The following is a 22,561-nucleotide window of genomic DNA, read 5'->3' as shown; positions in this document are numbered from 1 at the left end:
TTTCCATCAGAATAAACTGTTCAAACCCCTGGGTTAAAATATTGGGTAGGGCAAAACTGATACAGATCCATACAAGATCTTGGCCAAGAGCCATATAGATAATGACACTATAGCTTTTAAAATGGTTGTAAAGTTTAGGAATTAGTTTTGTTTGATTAGAGAGAATTTTGAAACTGACTGGAAAAAAAAGGAAGGTGTAAGGGTTCAGTTTCAAAATAGATACTTTATGTCATTTTTTGAGACTTCTGTGTTTAAAAACAATGCTAAAATGTTGCAAAGGACCAAAAACTGATTTCTTCCGGCATGTTTGTATACTTGCCCAAATCTCTCAGTGAAGTTTGAGGATTCTCAGGGTTGCCCAAACATTGCTGTCAATTTAGAGCTTGTGCTGCTGTTATGAATAGTCTCTCTGGTGATAAATGTTAGGCAACTTATCTGACTTTTAGTAAGGAGAGGTTATTTCTCAATTATCTCAGAGCAAAGGTGGGTACATGACAGCAACCGCAGAGTAAGCGACGCTGTGAATCAATATCTTTGCTTGCCTTTTGGAAACTTGTTTGGATAAGCATACCCTTAGCTTCAGTTGTCTTTAGGCTGCCCTTTAAAATGAAGAAATCAATTCCAATGTCTATAATTGTGTAAAAAAAAAAAAAAAAAAAAAAAAAAAAATAGAAAATGCAAGCGGTACGGAGGTAGCAGCTATAATGATGACTCTGCTTTAAAACTTCCACTTAGATAATGAGTTGTAGCAAAATTAGTTTTTGATCCATATAATGATAGAATTTGAATGTGCTTCAGTTACCGTCACTAGCTTTGAGAAGTAATGTTATTTCAATAGGAAACCAAATGCTGAAGTCCAAATAGTTTTTATATAATTTATAAGGTAACTTTTCAAAACCACCAGCTGGTGCTTTATTAACAGAAATAGACTGTAAGAAAATGACTAATTTACGAGGAGCAAAAATGAAGAGAAATTCTATTCTGCTTTAAGAAGTAGGCATTATATGAAAAATTATTATGACACCATGATCATAGCAGATACCTTTATGTGCATTCGTAAGAAATTTTTTTCAATTTCTAATTGATTTATTTTTTTGTTTGTAAACACTAAGAGCGTAAATAAGCTAGAGGGGATCTGTGAGAAGTCTGCTGTGTATACCTGACTTAAACTCTTTGTTGCAGAGGTTCACACCAGCAAACTCAGTCTACAGGGGATCTTTGCCCCCGTGCTTCAGATTTGAAAAATTTCAAAGCACACCACTATCTGCAATAAAAAAGCAAAGAGAAAAGCAATTGTTTCATAATCCTTCTGGAGTCTGTTTAACTATTTTTCTTTAAATACTTACTGGCCTTTGGCTGTCATAACTCTGTCTGGAATAGGTAATGGTTTCGGTGAAAATGGATCCATGTTAGTTCTCAGTATTTCCATATGGTGTTTGTGGGGTGCTGATAACTTTGTACAGAGTAGATTATGTCTGATTTTCTTTGTACCTTTACAAAGAGTACTTGAAAGAGTATTTTTAGAAAACAAAATGTAATTACAGGAACAATTTTTTGCTCGAGGATTGAAATGTCATTTGTGTCTGTTCTGATATGTTAATAAACAGTGATAGTAAGGTTCTTTCAATCAGGTGAGTTAGATTATGAAAAATAAAAACGCCCTTCACTTCTCGTTCCTGTTTCTGACCAGTGCTGCTGTATTTTGAAGTCAGAGTAGAGAGGCAGTGACCAGTATAGGAAGAAAATAATTTCTTTTAGCAGAGGGGATGTGTGGGGACTTTGTTGGAACAGTGCAACTATGATGAGAAAAGAAGGCTTATGGTGTGAGAGCGCTGCGTGAGCTCAGGTTGAGATTGATCGCGTTAAAGGTCTCCTTGTTGTTGTTCATATCTTGGTGACAGCAGCTCCCTTGGGAAATGATGTTTTCCAGACTTGGAATTTGCTTCTATTTAACTGAGGAAGAAAGAGCTTTGTAGGTTTCCATAACTACTTTTTTTTTTTTTTTTTTTAATAGCTACATACCTACATGCAGGTTTCCTCATGGGTAGTTTTTTGAAACAGCAGGGAATCAGGAATTGTAAAACTGGAATTTGGAGGTAGAGGAGGCTCTCCTAAGAATTCTTTGTTATTCTGGCAGAAAGACACTTTGGGTTTATAGCTAGAGGTGTTTGAAGATTGCTTGCTGTGCATGTGTAATGTTTGTTTAATTTATTCAGCTAGGCTTTTGAGCTACATTCTGGTCACACCTCTGAAAGGGGTAGCACAAAGGTGGCTACAGTACTCTGAATGCTGTTGTAAATCTAATTCATGTTGCAAACTCAGCGGTGCCTGCTGATAATTCTATTTCTATTTTTTTAATGTCATGCTTTCAATATCTGCAAAAAGTGTTGTGTTTGGCCTCACCCTTTCTCCGTCAGGTACTGTGACAGCACACAGCTAGCTAGCTGCAGCATAATTTTTGTAGTAGGTAAACTTCCGTTAGCTTAGCATTAAGGTTTCTTGAGTCTGTTAGTGTCTTCAGTCTCTCTTAGGGGCAGAAGTTCGGATAGCAAAACAAATCCATATTGAAACGATGAGGAAGGAGTCAGTATTATTGCCTTATAATCTTGGGGGACTTGCAGACAGAGTGTTTAAATTTTCAAGACACATAGTTTTCATAAGTATAGCCAGCTTGCAAGCTGATGCAGTTTGAAATCCCAAACCAGAAAGTGGTATGTGGAAATCAGTGGTGACAACATGTCGAAAAGGACCAAAAAGATAGCAAATGTCAGCAATAGCTTGACATGACACAACATATAGATGAAAGACTAACCTTCCTTCCTCCCCAGTACTATAATACATTTGACAGATTAGGAAAATGACATGTTTTAGCATGTATATAAACGTTGGATGGTAAATTTTCAACTTTCGTTTGTTTGAAAATCAGTAGGTATAGGTTTGTAGATGCCACAGAACCTTGAACATTGCCATTTAGTTTCTTCTAAATATTTGAGTAAGCTTTTTATATATAGCACATATTTATGGATCGTTGTAGTTACATAAATCAATGATCCTTGTTCCTGAAGGTAATTTGAAAATATCAGCCATGCAGTCATGCACCACATTTGCAACATATCTTAAATTTGCACAACTGATGGTAGCTTAAACGTATGCTTACACAGATGCTATTAACTGTTAACTATTACTATACTTTTTTGTTGAATTAATTATTTGTTTATCCATCTGAAAAAATGTGAAGTATAGTGTCTTTTGTTATATGTATATTTGCTTCCTTTGACCAATTTTCATCTGTATCTTCAGGTTAAATGGGCTAAAGAAAATTACCATCACAATATTGGCTCTCCATATTCTCTACGTTTAGCTTCTGCTGATGTTACTGGAAAAATAATTGTATGGGATGTGGCAACAGGAACAGCTCGTTGTGAAATACAAGAACATACAAAACCAATTCAAGGTAATGGTAGTGCATGATGTTTGTATGGAAGTTACCTTATGGAATGTCATTACAAATCCATCAGCTAGGTTTTGCAAACCATACTCAGCTCTGCCGTTGAATTTTACTGTTGGGATTACTAGCTTTCTCTGTTTGTTTACTCATTTTCTGTGTAAACGTAAGACTTGCTGTCTCCCAGAGGGATGCTGTGAGATTTAAGTCATTAGGGTAATACTTTCCAAGGTCTTCTGACAAAAAGTTACAATCTATTTTTATTAATGTTATTGACTGAAAAAAATAATATTTACAGTGCCAAGGATATCTTCCAGCTTTTGAACTGAGGATGTAGTACAGTTTGCATTGCACCTGAATGTTAATGTCATCTGTAGTGGTGCAGTACTTTAACAGTATTACATTGCTGTAAGTTAAGAGTTTTGATTGTGCACGTATACTTTGAGGATTATTTAGTTAGTACATTATATAGCTGCTTCTGATCAGATATACTAGCACGATAACATACATTTGCAATGTAGCTAGAGAGAGAAGGTTTTTTGAGCATCTGTGCAGTTGTCTTATTCATAGGAGCAGGGAGGCTTTTCTATGCATAGCAATATTAAGATGTGAAAAGTGACTGTAAATTTTAGCATAGAAGACAGTTGTAAATAAGGTAGGTTTCACATATAGTTGGAGTTAGCGGTAGGAAGTCTTGAAACTGAGTGTGCCACGTTTGAATTAGGTTTCAAGTATAATTAAGTGGACATAAATAGTAAGGATTAATGCAAACAGTCAAGAGAAAGAGGAAATTTTGAGATGGTATGAATAACTGGTTGTGGCTGTGATTTGAGAAGACAGTTTGGCAGTGGTGTTTGCTGCTTTTGATTCAGTTCTGTGGGTGGTAGCCCAGTGCAGCTGGGAAGGTCTCAAAAATGCCCAGTAAACTCTACCCAAACAGTTCTGGGCGGCCAGATGTTTGAAGTTTCTTCATCACAGAGTCACAGAACAGCAGGGGTTGGAAGGGACCTCTGGAGATCATCTAGTCCAACTCCTCTGCTAAAGCAGGATCACCTAGAGCAGGTTGCACAGCATCACGTCCAGGTGGGTTTTGAATCTCTGCAGAGAAGGAGTCTCCACAATCTCGCTGGGCAGCCTGTTCCAGTGCTCAGTCACCCTCAGAGTGAAGAAGTTTTCCCTCGTGTTGAGATGGAACTTCCTGTGTTCCAGTTTGTGCCCACTACCAGAAAAAAAAAAATTATTATCTTATTCAGGGATTTCACAAGTCTCTGCGGGAAGTAAAAAACAAAAGCAAACCCCACCCAACCAACCAACCAAAATCCCACCAAAAAACCCAAACAAACAAAAAAGTCTGGAGAAAGGAGCCATGCATTTTGATGTTGTAAGCTACAGAAGATTTCTGTTTTCTTGTGCTAGAGGCAGAAACATCTAGAAGCCTGGCACAGAGGTCAGTACTATCTTAATTGGTCTGATGAAGGGTAGAGAACAGAAAATATATACCTGGCCAGGTATAACACAATTAAGAGACTAAATTGGAAATGACTAATTGTCTTTTTCCTTGCTTTTTTTTGTGCTCATCTATTAGTAAGATGTCATCCATCAAATGCTCCCTTTCATTAGGTAGCATCTTATACTTCATCAGTGAAAAAGGTAATGGTTAGAACTCAGAAAAGAGAATCAAAAGATCTGGTTTTCACTCCTTGTTGCATCACACACTCAATATCATTTTTACTATTGCTTTAATTGGTGCAGTTTGTACTCGATAGTAGCACTTTCCTACTATTGTAAAACTAGGTTTTTTTAGTTCTAATTACTTGTGGTGGGCACTTTTCTGTCTGTTGGAACCACTCCTAAGAGAGCTGACCAGGAGCTGGCTGGAGCAATGGGCTCTGGTTAGCTTTGTACCTGAGCTGGTGCTGCCAGTGGACTGCTTCCAGCACCGGACTGGCTCTTTCAGAATTTCCTGGGAGGGATAACTCTGCACGTACAGCAGCATCTGCATGTTCTGATGCATGTTATGGATTTCTGTTTATTGCTACTGCTGTCCATGTAGCAATATGTCTACAAATTACTTCTGAGGTAAAATTTAGACCACTTCCCCTCCTTGCCCCCCTTCCCGAAACCATAATGACTTTCTAAGAATAATTTATAGTTTATTTGGACTATTTTGAAAACTTGTGATGATGCTTGTGTTATACCTGCTTTTTATTTTGTATTCTATTATATGAAAGCCCACTTATGGAAATTAGGTTGTTTGTTTTTCGTTATTATTCTGTTTTTATATATCCTGTGAAAGTAGCTACGATATTGTAAGTCTGATAGTGGGACACCAAAATTTATTCTATTGACTGCAGTTAATTGTATTAGTTTTGTTGCCTTTTTGTGTGTGTGTTACAAGTTGCGTTTTATTTACTGCTGACAGCAATTCACTGAATGTTTGGTGGAGTTTTGACCATGCCACTTGAAGATTTCTCCACATTTTCAGACCCAATGAAGGCTTTCCAATCTGCTGGGTTTAATTAAAATTCTGTTCTGTTCTCAGTCCCTGATTTCATTCAGCAATAACCTCTGACAAAAGCAGCTTCTTTTCCTTTCCATCTGTTTCTGAGGCCTCTGGCTGTTTTTTACAAGCCTGTAGAAAATAGTGCAAATACAGAGATTGAGGATTGGAGTGATCTGCTGGTTCTCTGAGTGTTATCTGCAAGAGCTTTCTAGGGTAAGGGCTGAAACATCACTATTTCAATAAGCAGAAAAGTGGTGCTTCAGTGCAAGGCACTCTTCTTTATTTCATCCAAACTGTGCATTCACCTGGGAAGGAGTTAACCGTTTGTTAACTTATAGTGTAACTGATTAAGAGACACATGGCTGGATTGTGGCTTTTTTTTCTCTGAAACCCAGTGAGAAGCACTTATCAGCTCTGAAAAAGCTGAATTGATAAAACAGAAGAATAGCTGAGGAAGGAAGTTTTTTTCAACATCTTAATATATATGAACATGCTGTAGAGAAGCTGTGGCTTTGTGAGGCCATGCAATGAGTGGTAAAACAAATCCCCTGGGTGGGGATTTTATCCACTGCCTGCCTGACCGGTTCTGTTGTCTAATGCTGCCTCATGCAGCATGTAGATAGCTGTAATACAGCTCCTTTCAGGTAACTGAGGTGGCTCCCTGTTCCTATTGACAGAAAACGTAGTCTTTTATGTCCCTTTATCTTGAATGTTTAAATGTTGCCCAGCCATGATGATTGGCAACCATACCTCTTCAGACTGGACCTAGCTGTTAAGCATTGTACTTGTATTCTTGATTGTGTGTACACTCGATTTCATTTTACTCTGAAGACTCTTTGTTAAAAAGTATTTGAAGTGGAGAAGACATTTGTTTCCAGGTCCAATACTGCTACCATCTCAGATATTCATTTGAGATTGTGTGTGTTATATGTTTCTTTTCACTTTGACTCTGCAGTAGTTCTCTACGATACAGTATGTTGTTTCAGGTAGGAATTCACTGTATGAAAAGATCTGACTTCTTCAGATCACATGTGGGTTGTGAGCATGTGTATGGACATGTGTAACCCAGTGTATTGCTGCTTGTTAAAAACATAAATTCAGGCCGTAAAAGGAACTTATTTTTTAGAATTTTGAAAGAGAAACATCTTGTTCCTAACAAGTCACTAATTGTTTCTTTAAAGATGAGATATTACAGAAGAAAAATAGTTTTAAAATAGAACAAACTTTGTTTGAAAATTAATTTCACTGTTGTTCCTTCTTTCTTTTGACAGACATGCAGTGGTTGTGGAATCAAGATGCTTCTAGAGATTTACTGCTTGCTGTTCATCCACCTAACTATATCGTACTGTGGAATGCAGACACGGGCACCAAACTTTGGAAGAAGAGTTATGCTGAAAATATTCTGTCTTTTTCATTTGACCCCTTTGATCCATCACACTTAGCTTGTAAGTTTGTGTAATTGTGACATGAATATGTGTGACCAGGAAAAATGTTGAGCTAAAATGTTAATATTGAGATTAAAGTAATGGATTGGAGAGAATAATGTCAGTAATGCCAAGAAGTCGTCTCAAAACAAAGACAGGGGAATCTTTGGCCAATGTGGAGTCTTCTAAAATAAAATGCCATTGTGTGAGGGGAGGGGAAAAGTAGGCCTGAGTAGAGAAGTCAGAGATCTGAAAATAAATGTTTGAGACTTTTTCTAAAGAAGGTGGAAAGTGTATAGATAGGGAGCTGGAGGAAGCCAAGTATAGAGCGCCCTGTTAAACTGACATAGAAAGCTATAAAAGGATGGATGCTGAGGGAGAATCCAGTGAGACGAGTAGACCAAGAATAAATGGTAATTTCAACAGAGTGGATTTTTTTTAAAGGAATAGAGTGTGAGCATCAATTTCAGAAGCAATTCAAATGTGAAGGGGGGGGGGGGGTTTAGTGCAGATTTATTGATGTTTTAGCAGAAAGAAACTTAAGAGAAATAAGAAAGTCACCATTTCATTTTTTTTAAATTTAGCTTGATCACTCCTGATCTATAATGAGACAGTGCAGTTTCCAGGATTTGTAGTTGCCTTTTTTTTTTTTTTTAATCTGCCATACCATTCAACCTAAAAAGAGAACTTTTTTTGGTATAAACATGTAGTAGAATCTTAGCTACATCTTTATAGCTTAGCTGAATCTTTATGCTACAACATAAATAATGTGAGTTAATGATTCTTTGAGCCATGCTGTGCACAAGAATAAAAAATGGTGAAATAGCCAATGTGGTCAACCCTGCCTTCTATTTAGATTGTGAAGCTTAAAGAAAAATTGTTGATGAGAGATAATAACTGTACTGAAGAAACAAGAGGTTTCTGCCAGTAATCCCTACGGTATTTTTTTAGTGTGGACTTAATTTTGAAAAATTGAGTTTTGTGGATATAATTAATTGTTACAGACCATATGCAGCTCTTTCAGTAGATGGTGTCTGTTGTCTAGAATTTTGAGTTTTCTACATAATACAGTATTATTAAAATTATTAGTAGTTCTCCCCATTAAAATTTCATTAACATGCAACACCACAATCAAGTTGCACGTTGTATTTTGCTATAATAACAATTGTTTTTCTTGGTACAGTGCTCACCAGTGAAGGAATAGTGTTCATCTCTGACTTCTCTCCTTCCAAAGCTCCTGCCAGCTCAGGGAAGAAAGTTTACATCTCTAGTCCCCATTCCAGTCCTTCTCACAACAAGCTGGCTGCTGCTACGGGGGCCAAAAAGGCCCTTGATAAAGTAAAAATCTTAATCAGTAATGAAAAACCAAGGTAGGTTGCAAATATTTTTTCTCAGATAATGTTTTGTATACCTGTATATTTTATAGATATAATTAAAGTTTATAAGATAATTAGTTTTAAAAAAGAAAATTCATTGGGGTAGGCAGATGGGTGGATATCCTATACGAGGACATTATGTGAGGATATAATATTGGCAGTCCTTCATTCAGTTCTGTTCATAAAAACAGCCATATCACCCCAGCATGTTTTACGTAAGTTAATGACATATCATTTTCCCTTCACTGACATTTTTTCATGCAGGTGTAAATTCAGAAACATCTTTTGGGGGATAGGGAGGGTGGGGGGAAGATGAAAATGAGCTAACGTAATTACTTTCAATTGTGGAATGAGAAGAGATAGAATAAGAGAATAAAAATTCTTTAAGTACTGATAGCTGAGAAGAATTGTCATTCTGATGTTGTACATGATACTGCAGTAGGAGGCTTTTTTTAAGTTAATAGTGTATAAATAAAATTAGAATTTATACATTTGTCTATTTTCTGAGCTTTTAAAACTAAAGTTGTTACATTTTGAGATTTTTTTTTTGTTAGAAATTCTCCAGACCACTTTTGTGTAGTGTAATTCTTTTTTTCTTTTCGTACTTTCTGTTTGAGTAATAAAAGTACTTCTCAAGCATCTAGAGAATTTAAGAACAAACTGACTGTATTAACAGTTAGCACTTGACACCAAAATGTAGTTCAAATATAAAGTTTATACTCTGTTTTAATAAGGTGTTTAAATTGCAAACGGGGGAGAAGATGATGTTTCCTCTGGTAATCATTTAAGAAATTGTGATTTTTGTATGAAGTTAAAGGGCATGATCTCATCATTTTGTGTTCTATAATGTCTAATTTGTGCTGCATTGGACAGAATGCCTGATTGGCAAATACTAAGATAGTACATATGCTTCTGCAGCCTTATCTGTACTCTGAAATAACAGCCGATGGGCAAAGATACGATTTTTCTGCATTCTCCTGATTGCATTTTAAATTGTATATAAATATTGCCAAGGGTATGATAGTCTTCTCTTTTCTCCCTCCTTTTCCATTCAGAATGCTTGAAAAGAATGGAATGGGAAAAGGGGAAGAAAAAATTGTAGCAGCAATGATTTATCTGGTTCTATATTAGTTTAGGGAAACTTCGGGGAAAGAGGAGCAGGAGATTGTCAGGGAAGTGATGGCAGAGAAAAGGTGAATTATATTCCTGAAGCAAGGAATGAGATGCAACAATAGTTTAAGGAGGGTTTAGTGTGGTCGAATGAGGAGATTAAATCCAAACCAAACCCCTCAAAGGGATGATATATTAAATCAGTTCAGAAACCTTCCAACCTGTGTGCACTATGAAGATGATTTTCTTCAATGTGATTTAAATATAATTCATGAGATTGCATGTACCTAATGAACCTCTTCACGTTGCAGCCAGTCTCCTGTTAACAATCAACAAAATGATGAACATTTGCTCTTTGCTACATTCTTTGAGCTTGAAGACTGATATTCTTGATAGGCTAGTTCTGTTCATTTCAAAATAAAGTAATATGCATAATTATATAAAAAATTGAAGTAAGCAGTATGTTTAAGGGTAATTTCCCATGAATACCAGTAAATGTCATGGCAGCTAGCACTGTTCATAATTGAATTGCTTTGTATTTGAGATGTGCAAGAATTACACTTGTTCCATTTGAATTACATATTATTTTAAAAATTACTCTATAATCTTATTTAGACAAAAGTCAACAGACTGTATGTCTTTTAAAGGTCAGTGATGCTTTGCACTGCTGTAGCAATTAAATCAAAATCTACATTTCCCTAGCGATGAAAACAGGGAATACTTGAAAAAACGCAGCTGCAGGAAAATTGGTAGTGTTAATTTTATTTTGAAGTTGAAGTATTTGTTGATACTGAACTTGATTAAAGTTTATATCTGATGTTTTGCAGTGCTGAATCTGTAACACTCAACGACTGTCTTCAGTTGTCGTATTTGCCTTCCAAAAGAAACTACATGCTGTTATTGTATCCCAGAGAAATTTTGATTCTTGACTTGGAAGTGAATCAGACAGTGGGTGTGATTGCAATTGAAAGAACAGGTGTGCCTTTCCTGCAGGTAATGAAAATTTGATTGGTTTCTATCATTGTAATAGTTTATTAAGATCATATGTAAGTTCATGACCCACTGACAGTTGTGTTTTAATTAGTTTTAGAGGATGAAAAGAAGTTAGCTCACCAGGGGGGGAAAATGTCCTCTGAACCAAGCATTGTTTAATTTAGTTTTCTGAGCTCTGCAGCAAACCCACTTCATTTTGTGGTGGTACAAAAGTTACCAGTGTGGAAACAGTGCTATGTAAAAAGGACCTTTTATTTTCTCTCGTGGTTAAGCTGCTTACACACAAGTTAATGCTGGTTCTCTGAGCATCTGCCTTTGCTTAATTAGACGGCGAAATCGAGCCTGAGGTCTTAGTGAAGCATCTTTATTCTCTTGAATCCTGAATTCTGATACCAAAAAAGAAAGTTGTTCATCACTTTTTTTAAAAAAACAACCAGCTAAAAAGAATATAGAGAGTAAATCAATGTTTAAAAAAACCCACCCCAAATCAGCAAACAATTCAAACAAAAGCTTTCAATGAATTTCTCAAATTGACTTCCTTATTCACAAGTACTGTAGGTAAAGAAATTCATTGAAGTGTTGCATTATTGGTAGCGACTTGTTTATACATCAGAAATTGTGTGTTTATTTGCAAGTGTGCTTTGCAAAGGATAACATTTTGATAACCCGATACAATGTGGTATCTCTTTACCTAGGTCATTCCTTGTTTTCAGCGTGATGGGTTATTTTGCCTACATGAGAATGGTTGTATAACTTTAAGAGTTCGCAGATCTAACTGCAGTATAACTGGAACTCCAAATGAAGAGCCAGGTAAGTTTTGTGTCAAAATGTCCAGAAATGAACTTTGAGGCATATTAATTAATACTTTAACATCAGTATTAACCATCATGCCTCATACAGGGTGGTGAATGACAGCACTTCTAGGGTTTTTTTAATACATTAAATTTAAATTTATGTTGCATTCTCCCCAAATTTTTTTTTACTTCCCTGAAATTTAGTGAAAAAAAAAGATATTAATATCCTGATAATTCTTTTATCACTAAATAATACTTAAATTATGAAGTGACTTAACAGTCACATATACAGGAAAGTTTTAGATAAAAGACGATTTGTTTGTTCTTTTTTATCTTTAAGAAAAAACATCTTTTGCAGGCAAGCACAAGGTTTTGGAAGTCATTTGGTTAATTGGAAGAATTGATTTTAGAACGAAGGCATGGGCTTAAATTTAGATTAAAATCTAAATTATTAAACCTTTGTCTCTCTTTTGAAATGTTACTAAGAATGGTCTTTTAAATATAATGAAGGAGACTGGAAAAAAGAAGGGAAAACACAGTTCTGTAAATGTAAATAAGTTGGGGTATTTTTTGTTAGTTTGTTTTGGTTGTTTTGGTTTTGGCAGTTTGGTAATTTCTAGTGAGCTATATTACTTGCTTCCAAGTTTACCAATAAACCAAGCAAGTTTTAGATTGTGGAGAGCAGATGCACTTTCTGCCCAGATATGCAACACTAATTTTTTTAGATTTTGCAAGATTCATGTGGAATAAGATATTTTAAAGACAAAGTTACATTTTGGAGAACTTTTCCAAGCTGTATTGTATACAGCAAGATCAACAATATATTGGTTTTGATTATTTTTTGTAATTGTTGCACAGGAAGCATGTGGATTTCAACCAAAGAGCTCAGTCATTCTGTACATTTACCTCTGTTGATTGATCATATCGTATGTTTTCCATTCTAATTGTTTGTCCTGTGTGGGACATTGATGTTACAGATCCAGACCCAGTTCAGGAGCTGATTTATGATTTAAGAAGTCAGTGCGATGCAATCAGGGTCACAAAAACAGTTCGACCCTTCAGTATGGTCTGTTGCCCAGTGAATGAGAATTCTGCAGCTCTCATAGTCAGTGATGGCAGGGTAATGATCTGGGAATTAAAATCCAGTATTTCTGGCAGAAGTGTGCGTAACAGGTAATGGGATTTATTTTTCTTATCAAAGCTTCCATCTGTTACATTTACAAGTGGCATGTAGTATTTAATTATATTCTAAAAGTGATGTCCTTGTGTATATGGTAGTGTGGCATGTGCTATACATTGGTATGAATGAAAGGAAGAGGAACAAAATATATCACCCAAATAGATTAGTTCCCTTGCTTTGGGGAAGTGAAGGATCGGTATTTACTCTTCTTTCTTTAAAAAATAATTCCACGCTAAGGGGCTAGAATAAGGAAACGAAAGATAGGAATGAATAGTCACGTTATTTTGTAGTAATGTTTTCTTCTAATTTGGCTTTCTTCACATATAATTTCCTGCAGGAATGGAAGGAATATGTTTTAAGTAGGGGGAAGGTTTTCTGATAGGTTTAGGTGAATTTGACACAGAACAGTATGAGGCTGCATAGTAGGTGGATTGTATATGGTGTTATAAACAATATTTTTATATACAAGGCCTTTGCTGTTTTAGATTTTGAGCAGTCTCTAAAAATACTATATGAAGTAGTGTAGTTCTTTGAACGTTCAGTGTATTATGGTCATTCTGCTGAAATAAATCTTAAATGTACTATTGATAAAATAAATAACTTACTGCCGTAAAAGAAGTACAGAATTCTTAGTAGACTTTTAAATGTCAGAAATACCAGATTTTCAGCATAGATCTTTTTGTTGCTTATCAGTGATTTAATGTTTTTATTCTTGATGTTCTCAAAAATACTGTTAGATGGATTCTTTGTGATGCATACTCAAGAGAGCTGTTAAGGATCCCTGTGTTGCTGGGGTTTACTTCTTGGATTCTTAGGCTCATTTCTAAAACACTGATTTTTGTCCTGATTATATAACTAGGAAAAATGTAATAAAAATATAAAAATCACTGAGCCTAGAGGAGTCTGAATATAGTTGGATTGTTCTGAAAAGTAAAGCATATTTCTAGTTGGCACAAAGTCTTTAATGGATTTTGAAGGAGTCTTCCTCCATTAGCTCTTGATCCTGCTGGATTTGATTGTCTTAATTAAAATTTGAACTCAAAGTCTGTTAAAGTGAGATTTTAAAGAAAAAGGCTTTGTACATGCCTTAAACTGGATTTTTGCGTGCAGCTGGATGCAGGCAGTAGCCTTTGGTCTTTGCTTATGACAGAGACCTGTCCTCAGCCCACCAAGATATGATTGACAAGGCTGCAGGGGCTGTTTGAGTCCCTGCTAGATGCATAGATGTCACACAAGAGTGTAAATATAGATAATGGCCTAAGTTTCTGTTGCAGCTTTGTATATGCAAAGGCAATTGTGTTCTGTATGTTTGGGTAAAGGCATTGCTTCAGTTACGGGTTTCGTGTTCTGGAACCTATACAAGATGTTTATATAGGTTAATGAAAAAGGTTCCCCAAGTTTGGGAATCTGTTCTTAAATGTTAAAATATTTATGATCGTTCCTTAGCTGTATTCATTAACATAGCTGTACATTGAAAAGCTTCCATTCAGTGTGTAGGTACACTTCCAAGCAAGGGATGCATCTGTCTGTTTTTCTCTTACTTACAAATATCTCTTTAAGGAAGATGAAAGTTATTTTAAATTTTGTACGTTTTTGTGTGCATTATCTCCTGGTACAGTTTTTCATGGAAGTTGATGTTGGGAATAATCTTCTCAAAATATTGTGCAAGTAATAAGTGGTAGGAATACTGAAAGAACAACCTGTGGAAAAAAGAAAATCGAGGACCTAAGTCAAAAGGCAATATGGTTTGTATTAGGAACTTGTTTTCATTTCTTTTACAGCAGCTCAAGTGCATCACCTTTGTATTCCCCAGTCTCATTCTGTGGAATTCCTGTAGGAGCGTTCCAAAATAAACTTCCAGACCTCTCATTAGACAACATGATAGGTAAGAATTTTATTCATAATACTACTGCTACTCATTTTTAGGTTTTTTTGAGTCATTGTACATCTTAGCTTACTTAGGAACTACATATGTTAGAATTATTTTCTATACATTTTAAATAGTAATTCTGAAAGAAAAGAATTCCTATTTGCTAAAGAAATTAGTAAATTAATCTTTTTGAGGATTTTATGTTGAGGACCAATGTTTAAACTTCATTTTCTCTGAGGAAAAAAAAAATATTTAAATGGAATTTGGCCAAAACTCCTTCATTTCTTAGAAGTAATCTTAAATGGATGAAGACAATTTATCTGACACATCTCATCTTTGTGAAATCTAGATAGCAACCAACACTTAAGTACTGAGAAATGTTACATAAAGATGGTTATCTTTATGTTTTAAAACTAATTTTTCTTGGAAAAGTGACTAGTGCTGCTCAGAGATGCAAGGGTGCAGATTTTGGATTTCCTTTTACCAAAAGTTGTCTGTATTAGCTGGTGCAGGCAGCTTACCACTGCGGGAGGTTCTTTTGCTCTTTACCTCATGTGTTTAAATATGACCTTTAGGGCATGATTTGTTCTCTTATCTGCATTTCCTGTAGTTACTGACATCATAGCCATTGTTAATTTTTGCCTTACATCACTCAGACCGGTACGGCTGCCTGCAGAAAGTATACAGTGGTGGAATCACATCTTTTTTTCTGCCCATCTTTATTGTTGTATCTGAGCAAATCCACTGTATTTTTAGTGGTAGATTGCACTCAGTTTTTACTGTTTAGGGTTATATATACCTCCATAAGTCTTTCAGTTGGTCTAGTAATTTTAAAATATTTGTAACTAACTTTTAAAAAAAAAAAAAAAAGGAGAAAAAAATAAGTAAAAGCTACCCTTGAATTCTGGAAGAAGACTGAAATGGTTGCACTTCACTTTTTTTTCCTCTTCCTTCCTTTCTCCTCACTCCCCTCCCCCCTCATTAGTGTTAGGAAAGAAAGTTATTACTGGAGAAATTAACAGAAGTGCACTCCAGTGCCTGATAACTTTCCATAACATTTCTGATTAAAATTGAATACTAACAAGAGCTTTCATGTTTAAGCAGGGCAAGGCACAATTGCTGGAGAAGAACAGTTAAAAAGTTCTTTTCTGCAAGAAGTGCACCTCAAATTTCTGCTGACTGGACTTCTTTCAGGACTTCCTTTGCCTCCATTTGCTATCCGCATGTGCCCACCACTGACGACAAAAAATATTAAACAATATGAGCCAATCCTTGCTGTTGGTAAGTGTCTTGAATCGTTTATTCGTTGCTCTGAAAAGAATATATTCTATAATAAATACCAATATAGTTGCTAATACAGGAAAAAAAAATCAATTTTTTTGTCCCGTGTAACTAATCGCAGATAGTGACCCTTGTATTAGTTAGCAACCACGATAGTCTTTGGATTCTTTTTCTTCCTGCCTTGGATTAAGTAATGCTACCTCAAAAATTGCAACATATTAGGAAGCTTGTATTTATCCTTTAATTTACTGTGATATTGGTCCATTGATACATTCAGTGTTTTACATGCTGCTCTAACTTCATTCTAAACATCAATAAGTATGGACTTCTGCAGCACTGCATTCCTAGAATAACTAAATTACCTTAACATTGAGACTGGACTTTTGTCCTGATATAAGTACCTAAAAAATATACTTCAAGCACATTATTTTTCCTGAATAAATTTTTTTCTGTCTTATGAGAAAGGTATTTAAGCTCATCTAGATACTACAATAGTTGCCGGTGAGCACCTGATTTATTACCTCCAAGTTCTCCCTATTTAAATGTGGTTTTTCTGGCATGCTCTTTCATACCGCATCAGGAATTTCACAGTGTATCCATACAGGCTGCTGTCTTTGCAGTGATTGGACTGGAACAGTAGGCACAGAGATGCTGTAATTTAGAGATTGTAGTAGGTTATAAAATTAGACCTCAGGATTTGAGTTATTCAAATATGCTCTTGGTATATCTAAGATATCAATTGATTCTGGACTGCCCTGTCAAGACTGTGTGTCACAAGTCAGACTTGGGAGATTTTTGTTATTCTTAAGGTTGCGTGTGCTATAGATTTTACATAAGCTGTATCTGTTAAAACAGGTGAAATATAAAGATTAGGAAACTAATAGGTAGGTATAAAGTGCATTTACAGCAAGGTCTGCAGCATTCTGCACTTAAGGTACCTGAATGGCTCTTTAGATGTGCATTGTTGTATTTAATAAAGTTGATTATGAATATAAAGAAAAAAGAGAAGGAAAAGTAAGTCTTCCTAGGGTCTAATAAAAAATTGTAACTTTCAGTGTTTCAGAAGGTATTTGATCTAATTGAAGCTAATAGCTACTAAGTTATTGATTTGTAGTTTGAAAGAGGTCATTATTTCAGGGATGAGAAAGCTTTAATGATTCAGTAAAATCTACTCATAATTCTCCCTTGGGATTATTGATGGAAAACAGTTAATATTCTTCTTTGAGGCATTTACTCATCTTGAGTAATCAAAATAAAAAGAAACATTTCCTTTCTACAGGCCCTACAAGTGGGTTCAGGAAAATATCTTGTTCCAAATGGATTTCAGTGGCTGCAGAGAACCTTGGAGGGTTTAATATTTGGGATTTAAGCACTAGAAATCAAAATACCTTTTCTAAAAATATAAGTTACAGGTGTTAAAAAAAAAAAGGGGGGGGGGAAGAGAGAAGTAGCAGTAAAGTACTAAAGTATGGAAAAGAAGAATAAAATGAGTGTGTATTTTTTTTGAATGACTCTTTATAGGTACAAGTAATGGTTCTGTCCTGGTGTTTCATCTTACAAGTGGACTCTTACACAAAGAGTTAAGCATCCATTCCTGTGAAGTCAAGTAAGATTTTAATTCCTGTTATAATCTTTCTGGGAGACAAACTTTAAAACTAACTGACATTGTAGCAGCAATGTGGATGTCTGGTTTCATAGTTGATGATGCTTAAGAAAATTGCATGTTGAGTGGTCTACCTTAACAGTGTCTTTGCTATCGATAAGCAGTAACACACTGTCAGAATTAGAGTGAAAATTACATTAAACTAAATATTTGAATTGTAATCTGTGTGTGTTGATCTAGGATGCATATCAACTACTTCCTTCTTTAGTGTATTCTAGTACAAAGAAGTCTTTTTAGCACAAGAAACTTTATTACAGTGTCTTATTTATATAACCATCGTGACTCACAGATTATGTCCTTTGAAATAATGCCCTTTTGTACACCAAGGTTTAGTTACTTTGCCCCCTTGGGGCTGAAATTGCTATTGAGACAGTTCTACTCCTAACTGAAATAAAAATAATTTTACCATTAAAAGATTTTAAAGACCGAATACAGGACTCAGTATTTATCCATCCTAAGTAAGGAACAGAGTAAGTTTTAAAGCTGTCGTACTGTGTGTTTGTGTGTACACAATGGCATACTTTTTGGATAGCTAATGGCAAAGGTGCTTGCAAGATACATATTTCTAGACAGATTTAAGCATGGAAAATAAAATACTTATCTTTAGTAGTAATATTAGTAAAAATTTGTACCAGAGCTGTGGCATGAAGCCTTTGTCAGGGTAAGGTCTTCATTTTACAGTTTATTCTACAAAAAGGTACGAAGGAAGTCTGAGAATAGATAACTCTTAAAGTTCATTATGGAAACCTGCTTTGAATCTACCACCAAAATCACATAAGTATATTTACATTTCTGGTGTGACTGGTACGCACTGTAAGAATAGATTTTTCCCTTTCCATTCTAAACCATTTGACGTTGGTTTTTTTTTGTTTCATACCATTAACTACTTACAAAATTATTTTCATTTTATGTGCTGTTATGCAGCACAAGGGGATACTGCTTTTTCCTTCATTGAGGTGGTTATAGAATTCAAAATTAAACCCACTACTAACATTTCACAGATTAAAGAAAAAAAAAAATGGGGAGACAGGAAAAAATGCACTTTTGAAAAAGTATTTCTTTTATTTAGGCTTCATGTATTATTGGAAACATTGTTAGTTTGGACTTCTCACTTTGCAAAACGTTTTGCAACTTTTCAATACATTGTCTTTTTAGGAACTGTCCCTGCACAAATGATATTTTTAGAACAAAATTAAAATGATTGTGAATTTTGTTTAGTCATAAGCTGTTACCTGCGTAAGTCTTTCAAATTTTTGTTTTAATTTCCTCAGTCCTGCTCTTAATGGTCTGAGTGACTTTCTGCATAATTTTTACAAGTCCAAGGGAGTGCTTTAAGCAATGTAGAATAAGGCACAGTAATTTTTTTTTTTAATTAATATTCATGGAGTGCAACAGTTTTTCAGTGGGAATTCTTACTTTACCTCTGAAATGCAGATAGATTGGATAATGCCTCTATTTCAGTTTTAACTGAAAATACACCTTCAGGGAACTCCATTATTTTAGTATGTAATTGAGAATACTCTGAAATTGCATCTCAAGGCCAGCAGAGTTTTCATTGCCTTTTAAGTTTAAGGTCTTTGGAATGGCAACTGTCCTTTACCTATCAGCTGTGCTGAAATAATGGCCACTGAGTTGTCTAGGTGCTAGCAATTGCCTTTTTTTGGAGATTAAAGTGTTCTTTTTTAGAAGCTACATAGGTAGTCACATGCTGATATTTTTAATTATTTTTAAACTTTGCAATTCTATATTGAGATTAGGAGTAGGGTGAACTGTCTTACATTTAAGATATTCATACTCATGAGTAACCTTGAATATTCATTTTTTCCATGGTTATTACTTACCTATTTCACTATTTGTTTAGAGTTATGTGAGTAAATACTTTTCCTTTGAGTTTAATTTGGTTTTTATTAGGAGACCGAGGCAAGAAGCAGCAGAAATGCTTCAGAGCACACAGAGAGGAAAAGTCAATCAGGCTACTGCTAGGAGCGTGAGGGGAAAAAACAGAGGGAGACTATAGCATGTGTGCTGGCTGAAAGAAACTGTGAGCAGGAGGTCAGTCTTTCTTCCTTCAGGATACAGAGAAATGCAAATAATTCTTATCACTGAGAGGAATTAGAAGAACCATGAAATAACTAAGTCTGATACCTGTTTTAAGTGGACCAATCTAAGCTATTCTGGTAAGAGAGGAAATGATAATACATCTTCAATGCAGAGGAGAATATTTTTGAGACATGTAAATAAAATGCCTGCAATGTAGCTTCTGGTTCAGTGAGAGTGGTGCATTTGCAGTGTCTGTCACTGCTACTTTTGCTTAGTCTGATAGATGGATAACTGACTGGAGCAGTGTTTCTCATTCTTTCTCACTGAAGCTCAGCAAGTTCAAGGTTGCAACAGCGTTAATTTTTTAAAATTAAAATCTCACTGACTGTAACAAGAATGTGTATGGCCTGCAGGCAAAACTTGAAAATTATTGCATTACATCCAAGTTTTAGCAGTTGAATTTAAGCTGACTCCCCTTTGGGAGACTGCTTTGCAAACATTCATCAGCTCCTTAAAAAAAACTTACCTCGCACAGAGAAAGATGAATGAAAACTACCTACTATTTCTGTCATGCAGGTGTTGGTGTGCTAGATTTATTTCTGTGCATTAGTAAATATGCGTTGCCTGACAAGTGTAGGCAGTGTTGCAATGAAATCCTGTGTATTTGGAATTGAAATCTGAAGTCTCCATTACAGGATGTACAATTATCTCCGATGTACCATGTTCAGCACTTATTTTAACTTCTTTTTCTTAACCTTCCTCCTCCTAAAAAGGAAAAACTTGTTCCATTGCTGACGTTCATTTTTGGACATGTAGACAATAGAAATACTTTTGAAGTACCAGGAAAATTCTTTTTGAATAATAAAATCTGAGGCTGAGAGTATTTTCTCATAATATGATTGAGATTTTAATACAGTTTCCTTTATGATATGGTTTCATTTCCAATTTTTCCTTTCTCTTTTTCTTGTAATTCTTATAATTAATTTGAGTAGCAGCTGCCTTGTCATAAAGTCACAACAATCCATTCCCAACTAGAAAAGTAATTTGTATTTTTATCCACTTCAGTGCACTCTGTAATTTTGTGCATTGGAAATATTAATCAAAACAATTGAATCTTACCCCTGAAGTAACTGAGGCAAGTTGAATGTATAGAAACCTGAATTTCGTATTTTAAAAGAGTGGATCCAGTCTGAGAAATAGTTTACAGCTGAACGTAACCCTTAATTCTAGTAGACAAAGATTTCTTTTTAGTAGAAAATTTTGCAAATGGAGATATTTCAGTAGGGAAAGCATTACTTGTTTCCTTCATTAAAATTTGAAACACTGTCTTCAGATTGTCAATTTACATGTATGACAATAAAAAAAAAATACATTTTCAGGTGCAAGCTTTTAGCTAAACTAAGCTTTCCTTTGGATTATGAGTGTCTTGGATTTCTGTAAGATTTTGTTGGTATTGACAGATGGCAGCCGGCAGCAAAGATAAAGGACTTGTCCTGTTAAATCTGAGCTGATGAAAGAAGTATGGAAAATGCCTCAGGTCTTTGAACGAGAATGTTGTTGCCAGCGGTTATTCACCACTGCATTATGAGTATTCTATGCTTTTTCCAAAAACATAGTAGAATAATAGATAAAAATTAGAATGGTGTCAGAATTCGTATTTCTTCCATTTCAGAAAGCTCCCTGTATTTGCGACCCTTCAGAGACTTGCAGTGTCACATATTGTTGCAATTGGAGATTTCTATTCAATCATTCCTGTAATGTTTCAATTAATAATTGAAGGCTTCTCATTTTGATTGACATTATTGGTTGAACTTTCATAGGTCCTGGTGGGAAAAGGATTGGGTCCTAAATTTTTAACTTGAGGATTTAGGAAAAAAAACTTCCCATTTTATTTTAAAGCTTGAACTAAAAAAAATAAAGGTATGGGTGTAACCTGTATATGCAAAATACTATAGGAATACTCTTTGCTTTTGCCCATCCACATTGCATTTAGGAAGCTTCTACATAATACAATGTGAGCTGGATTTACTGACAGTAAATCATAAATACTGTTCTTTATCTTTCTCGTATTTCACATATATTCTTGAAAAGAGACCAGGATTTTACAATAGATGTAACAGAAGACCTAGTTGTCCTGGAAATAGTTCTTAAGTAATCTGTTTTTGAAGAATTTGAGGAAAACCTAAATCCTTTTACCCATGTTGAAATGAACTTGGGCCTATGTGTGTATTAGAGCAGTCTTAATTTTCTTTTAGATCAGTTCCTTGATATATTTCACAGATAAAACACTCAATTATTTGGCACTCTGCTGTCCCTAGGAATATTTTTCTCTTTCTGTATGCTGGCAAATTTGAGTTACTTGATAGTTCTTCCCATCTGGTAAACCACTGATTTAATCAGAGTCATGCTAGTCCAGGCTATTTTCTAGCCATTCAAATATTTTGGCTAATATGCTCCATGTACTCTCTTCTGATAACAGGGGAATCGAGTGGATAAGCTTGACTGGGTTTATTTCCTTTGCCACATCAACTCCTAACAATCTGGGGCTAGTAAGGAATGAGCTGCAGCTGGTAGACCTACCAACAGGTTAGTATTTCCTGAGAAATTTGTACAAGAGGCTGACAGATTTGTTGGGAGGTTTCAAACGGCAGTTTACTACTTTTTATTCTTTCTTCTGGTATCATGATATTATAAAGAGGAATTTTAACTAGTTCTGCTCTTCTGCCCTTGTGAAACCATGTAATGTTTTCTATGTCCACAAAATGCATCTATTTCTAAATGTGTTTTGTCAGTCTACGCCCATCGTTTCACGTGTGCCTGAAATAGTGTTGAGCCATTTATTGTGGTTTGTATCAGCAACAGATAACTTTTCAAGGTAGGCC

General features: G+C 35.3%; 1 protein-coding gene across 7 annotated transcripts in view; it reads left to right on the top strand.

Moving 5' to 3' along the window:
- WDR11 (WD repeat domain 11) overlaps nt 1-22,561 on the top strand; it is a 44,782-nt gene that overhangs the window by 2,782 nt on the left and 19,439 nt on the right. For 2 of the 7 annotated variants that reach the window (XM_075757749.1, XM_075757748.1), the window contains exons 3-12: nt 3,301-3,454; nt 7,220-7,393; nt 8,556-8,742; nt 10,686-10,851; nt 11,547-11,661; nt 12,623-12,818; nt 14,610-14,710; nt 15,800-15,976; nt 17,498-17,582; nt 22,159-22,265. In XM_075757749.1, coding sequence (XP_075613864.1) covers nt 3,301-3,454; nt 7,220-7,393; nt 8,556-8,742; nt 10,686-10,851; nt 11,547-11,661; nt 12,623-12,818; nt 14,610-14,710; nt 15,800-15,976; nt 17,498-17,582; nt 22,159-22,265 — 1,462 coding nt within the window. Of the gene's footprint in view, nt 1-3,300; nt 3,455-7,219; nt 7,394-8,555; nt 8,743-10,685; nt 10,852-11,546; nt 11,662-12,622; nt 12,819-14,606; nt 14,711-15,796; nt 15,977-17,497; nt 17,583-22,158; nt 22,266-22,561 lie in introns of all 7 variants that reach the window. The other 5 variants (XM_075757747.1, XM_075757745.1, XM_075757744.1 and 2 more) reach the window with 3 other exon arrangements.

The sequence above is a fragment of the Balearica regulorum genome, chromosome 7, assembly GCF_011004875.1.
Source record: "Balearica regulorum gibbericeps isolate bBalReg1 chromosome 7, bBalReg1.pri, whole genome shotgun sequence".
Taxonomy (NCBI): Eukaryota; Metazoa; Chordata; class Aves; order Gruiformes; family Gruidae; genus Balearica; species Balearica regulorum.
This window is presented reverse-complemented; position numbering and strand designations above follow the sequence as displayed.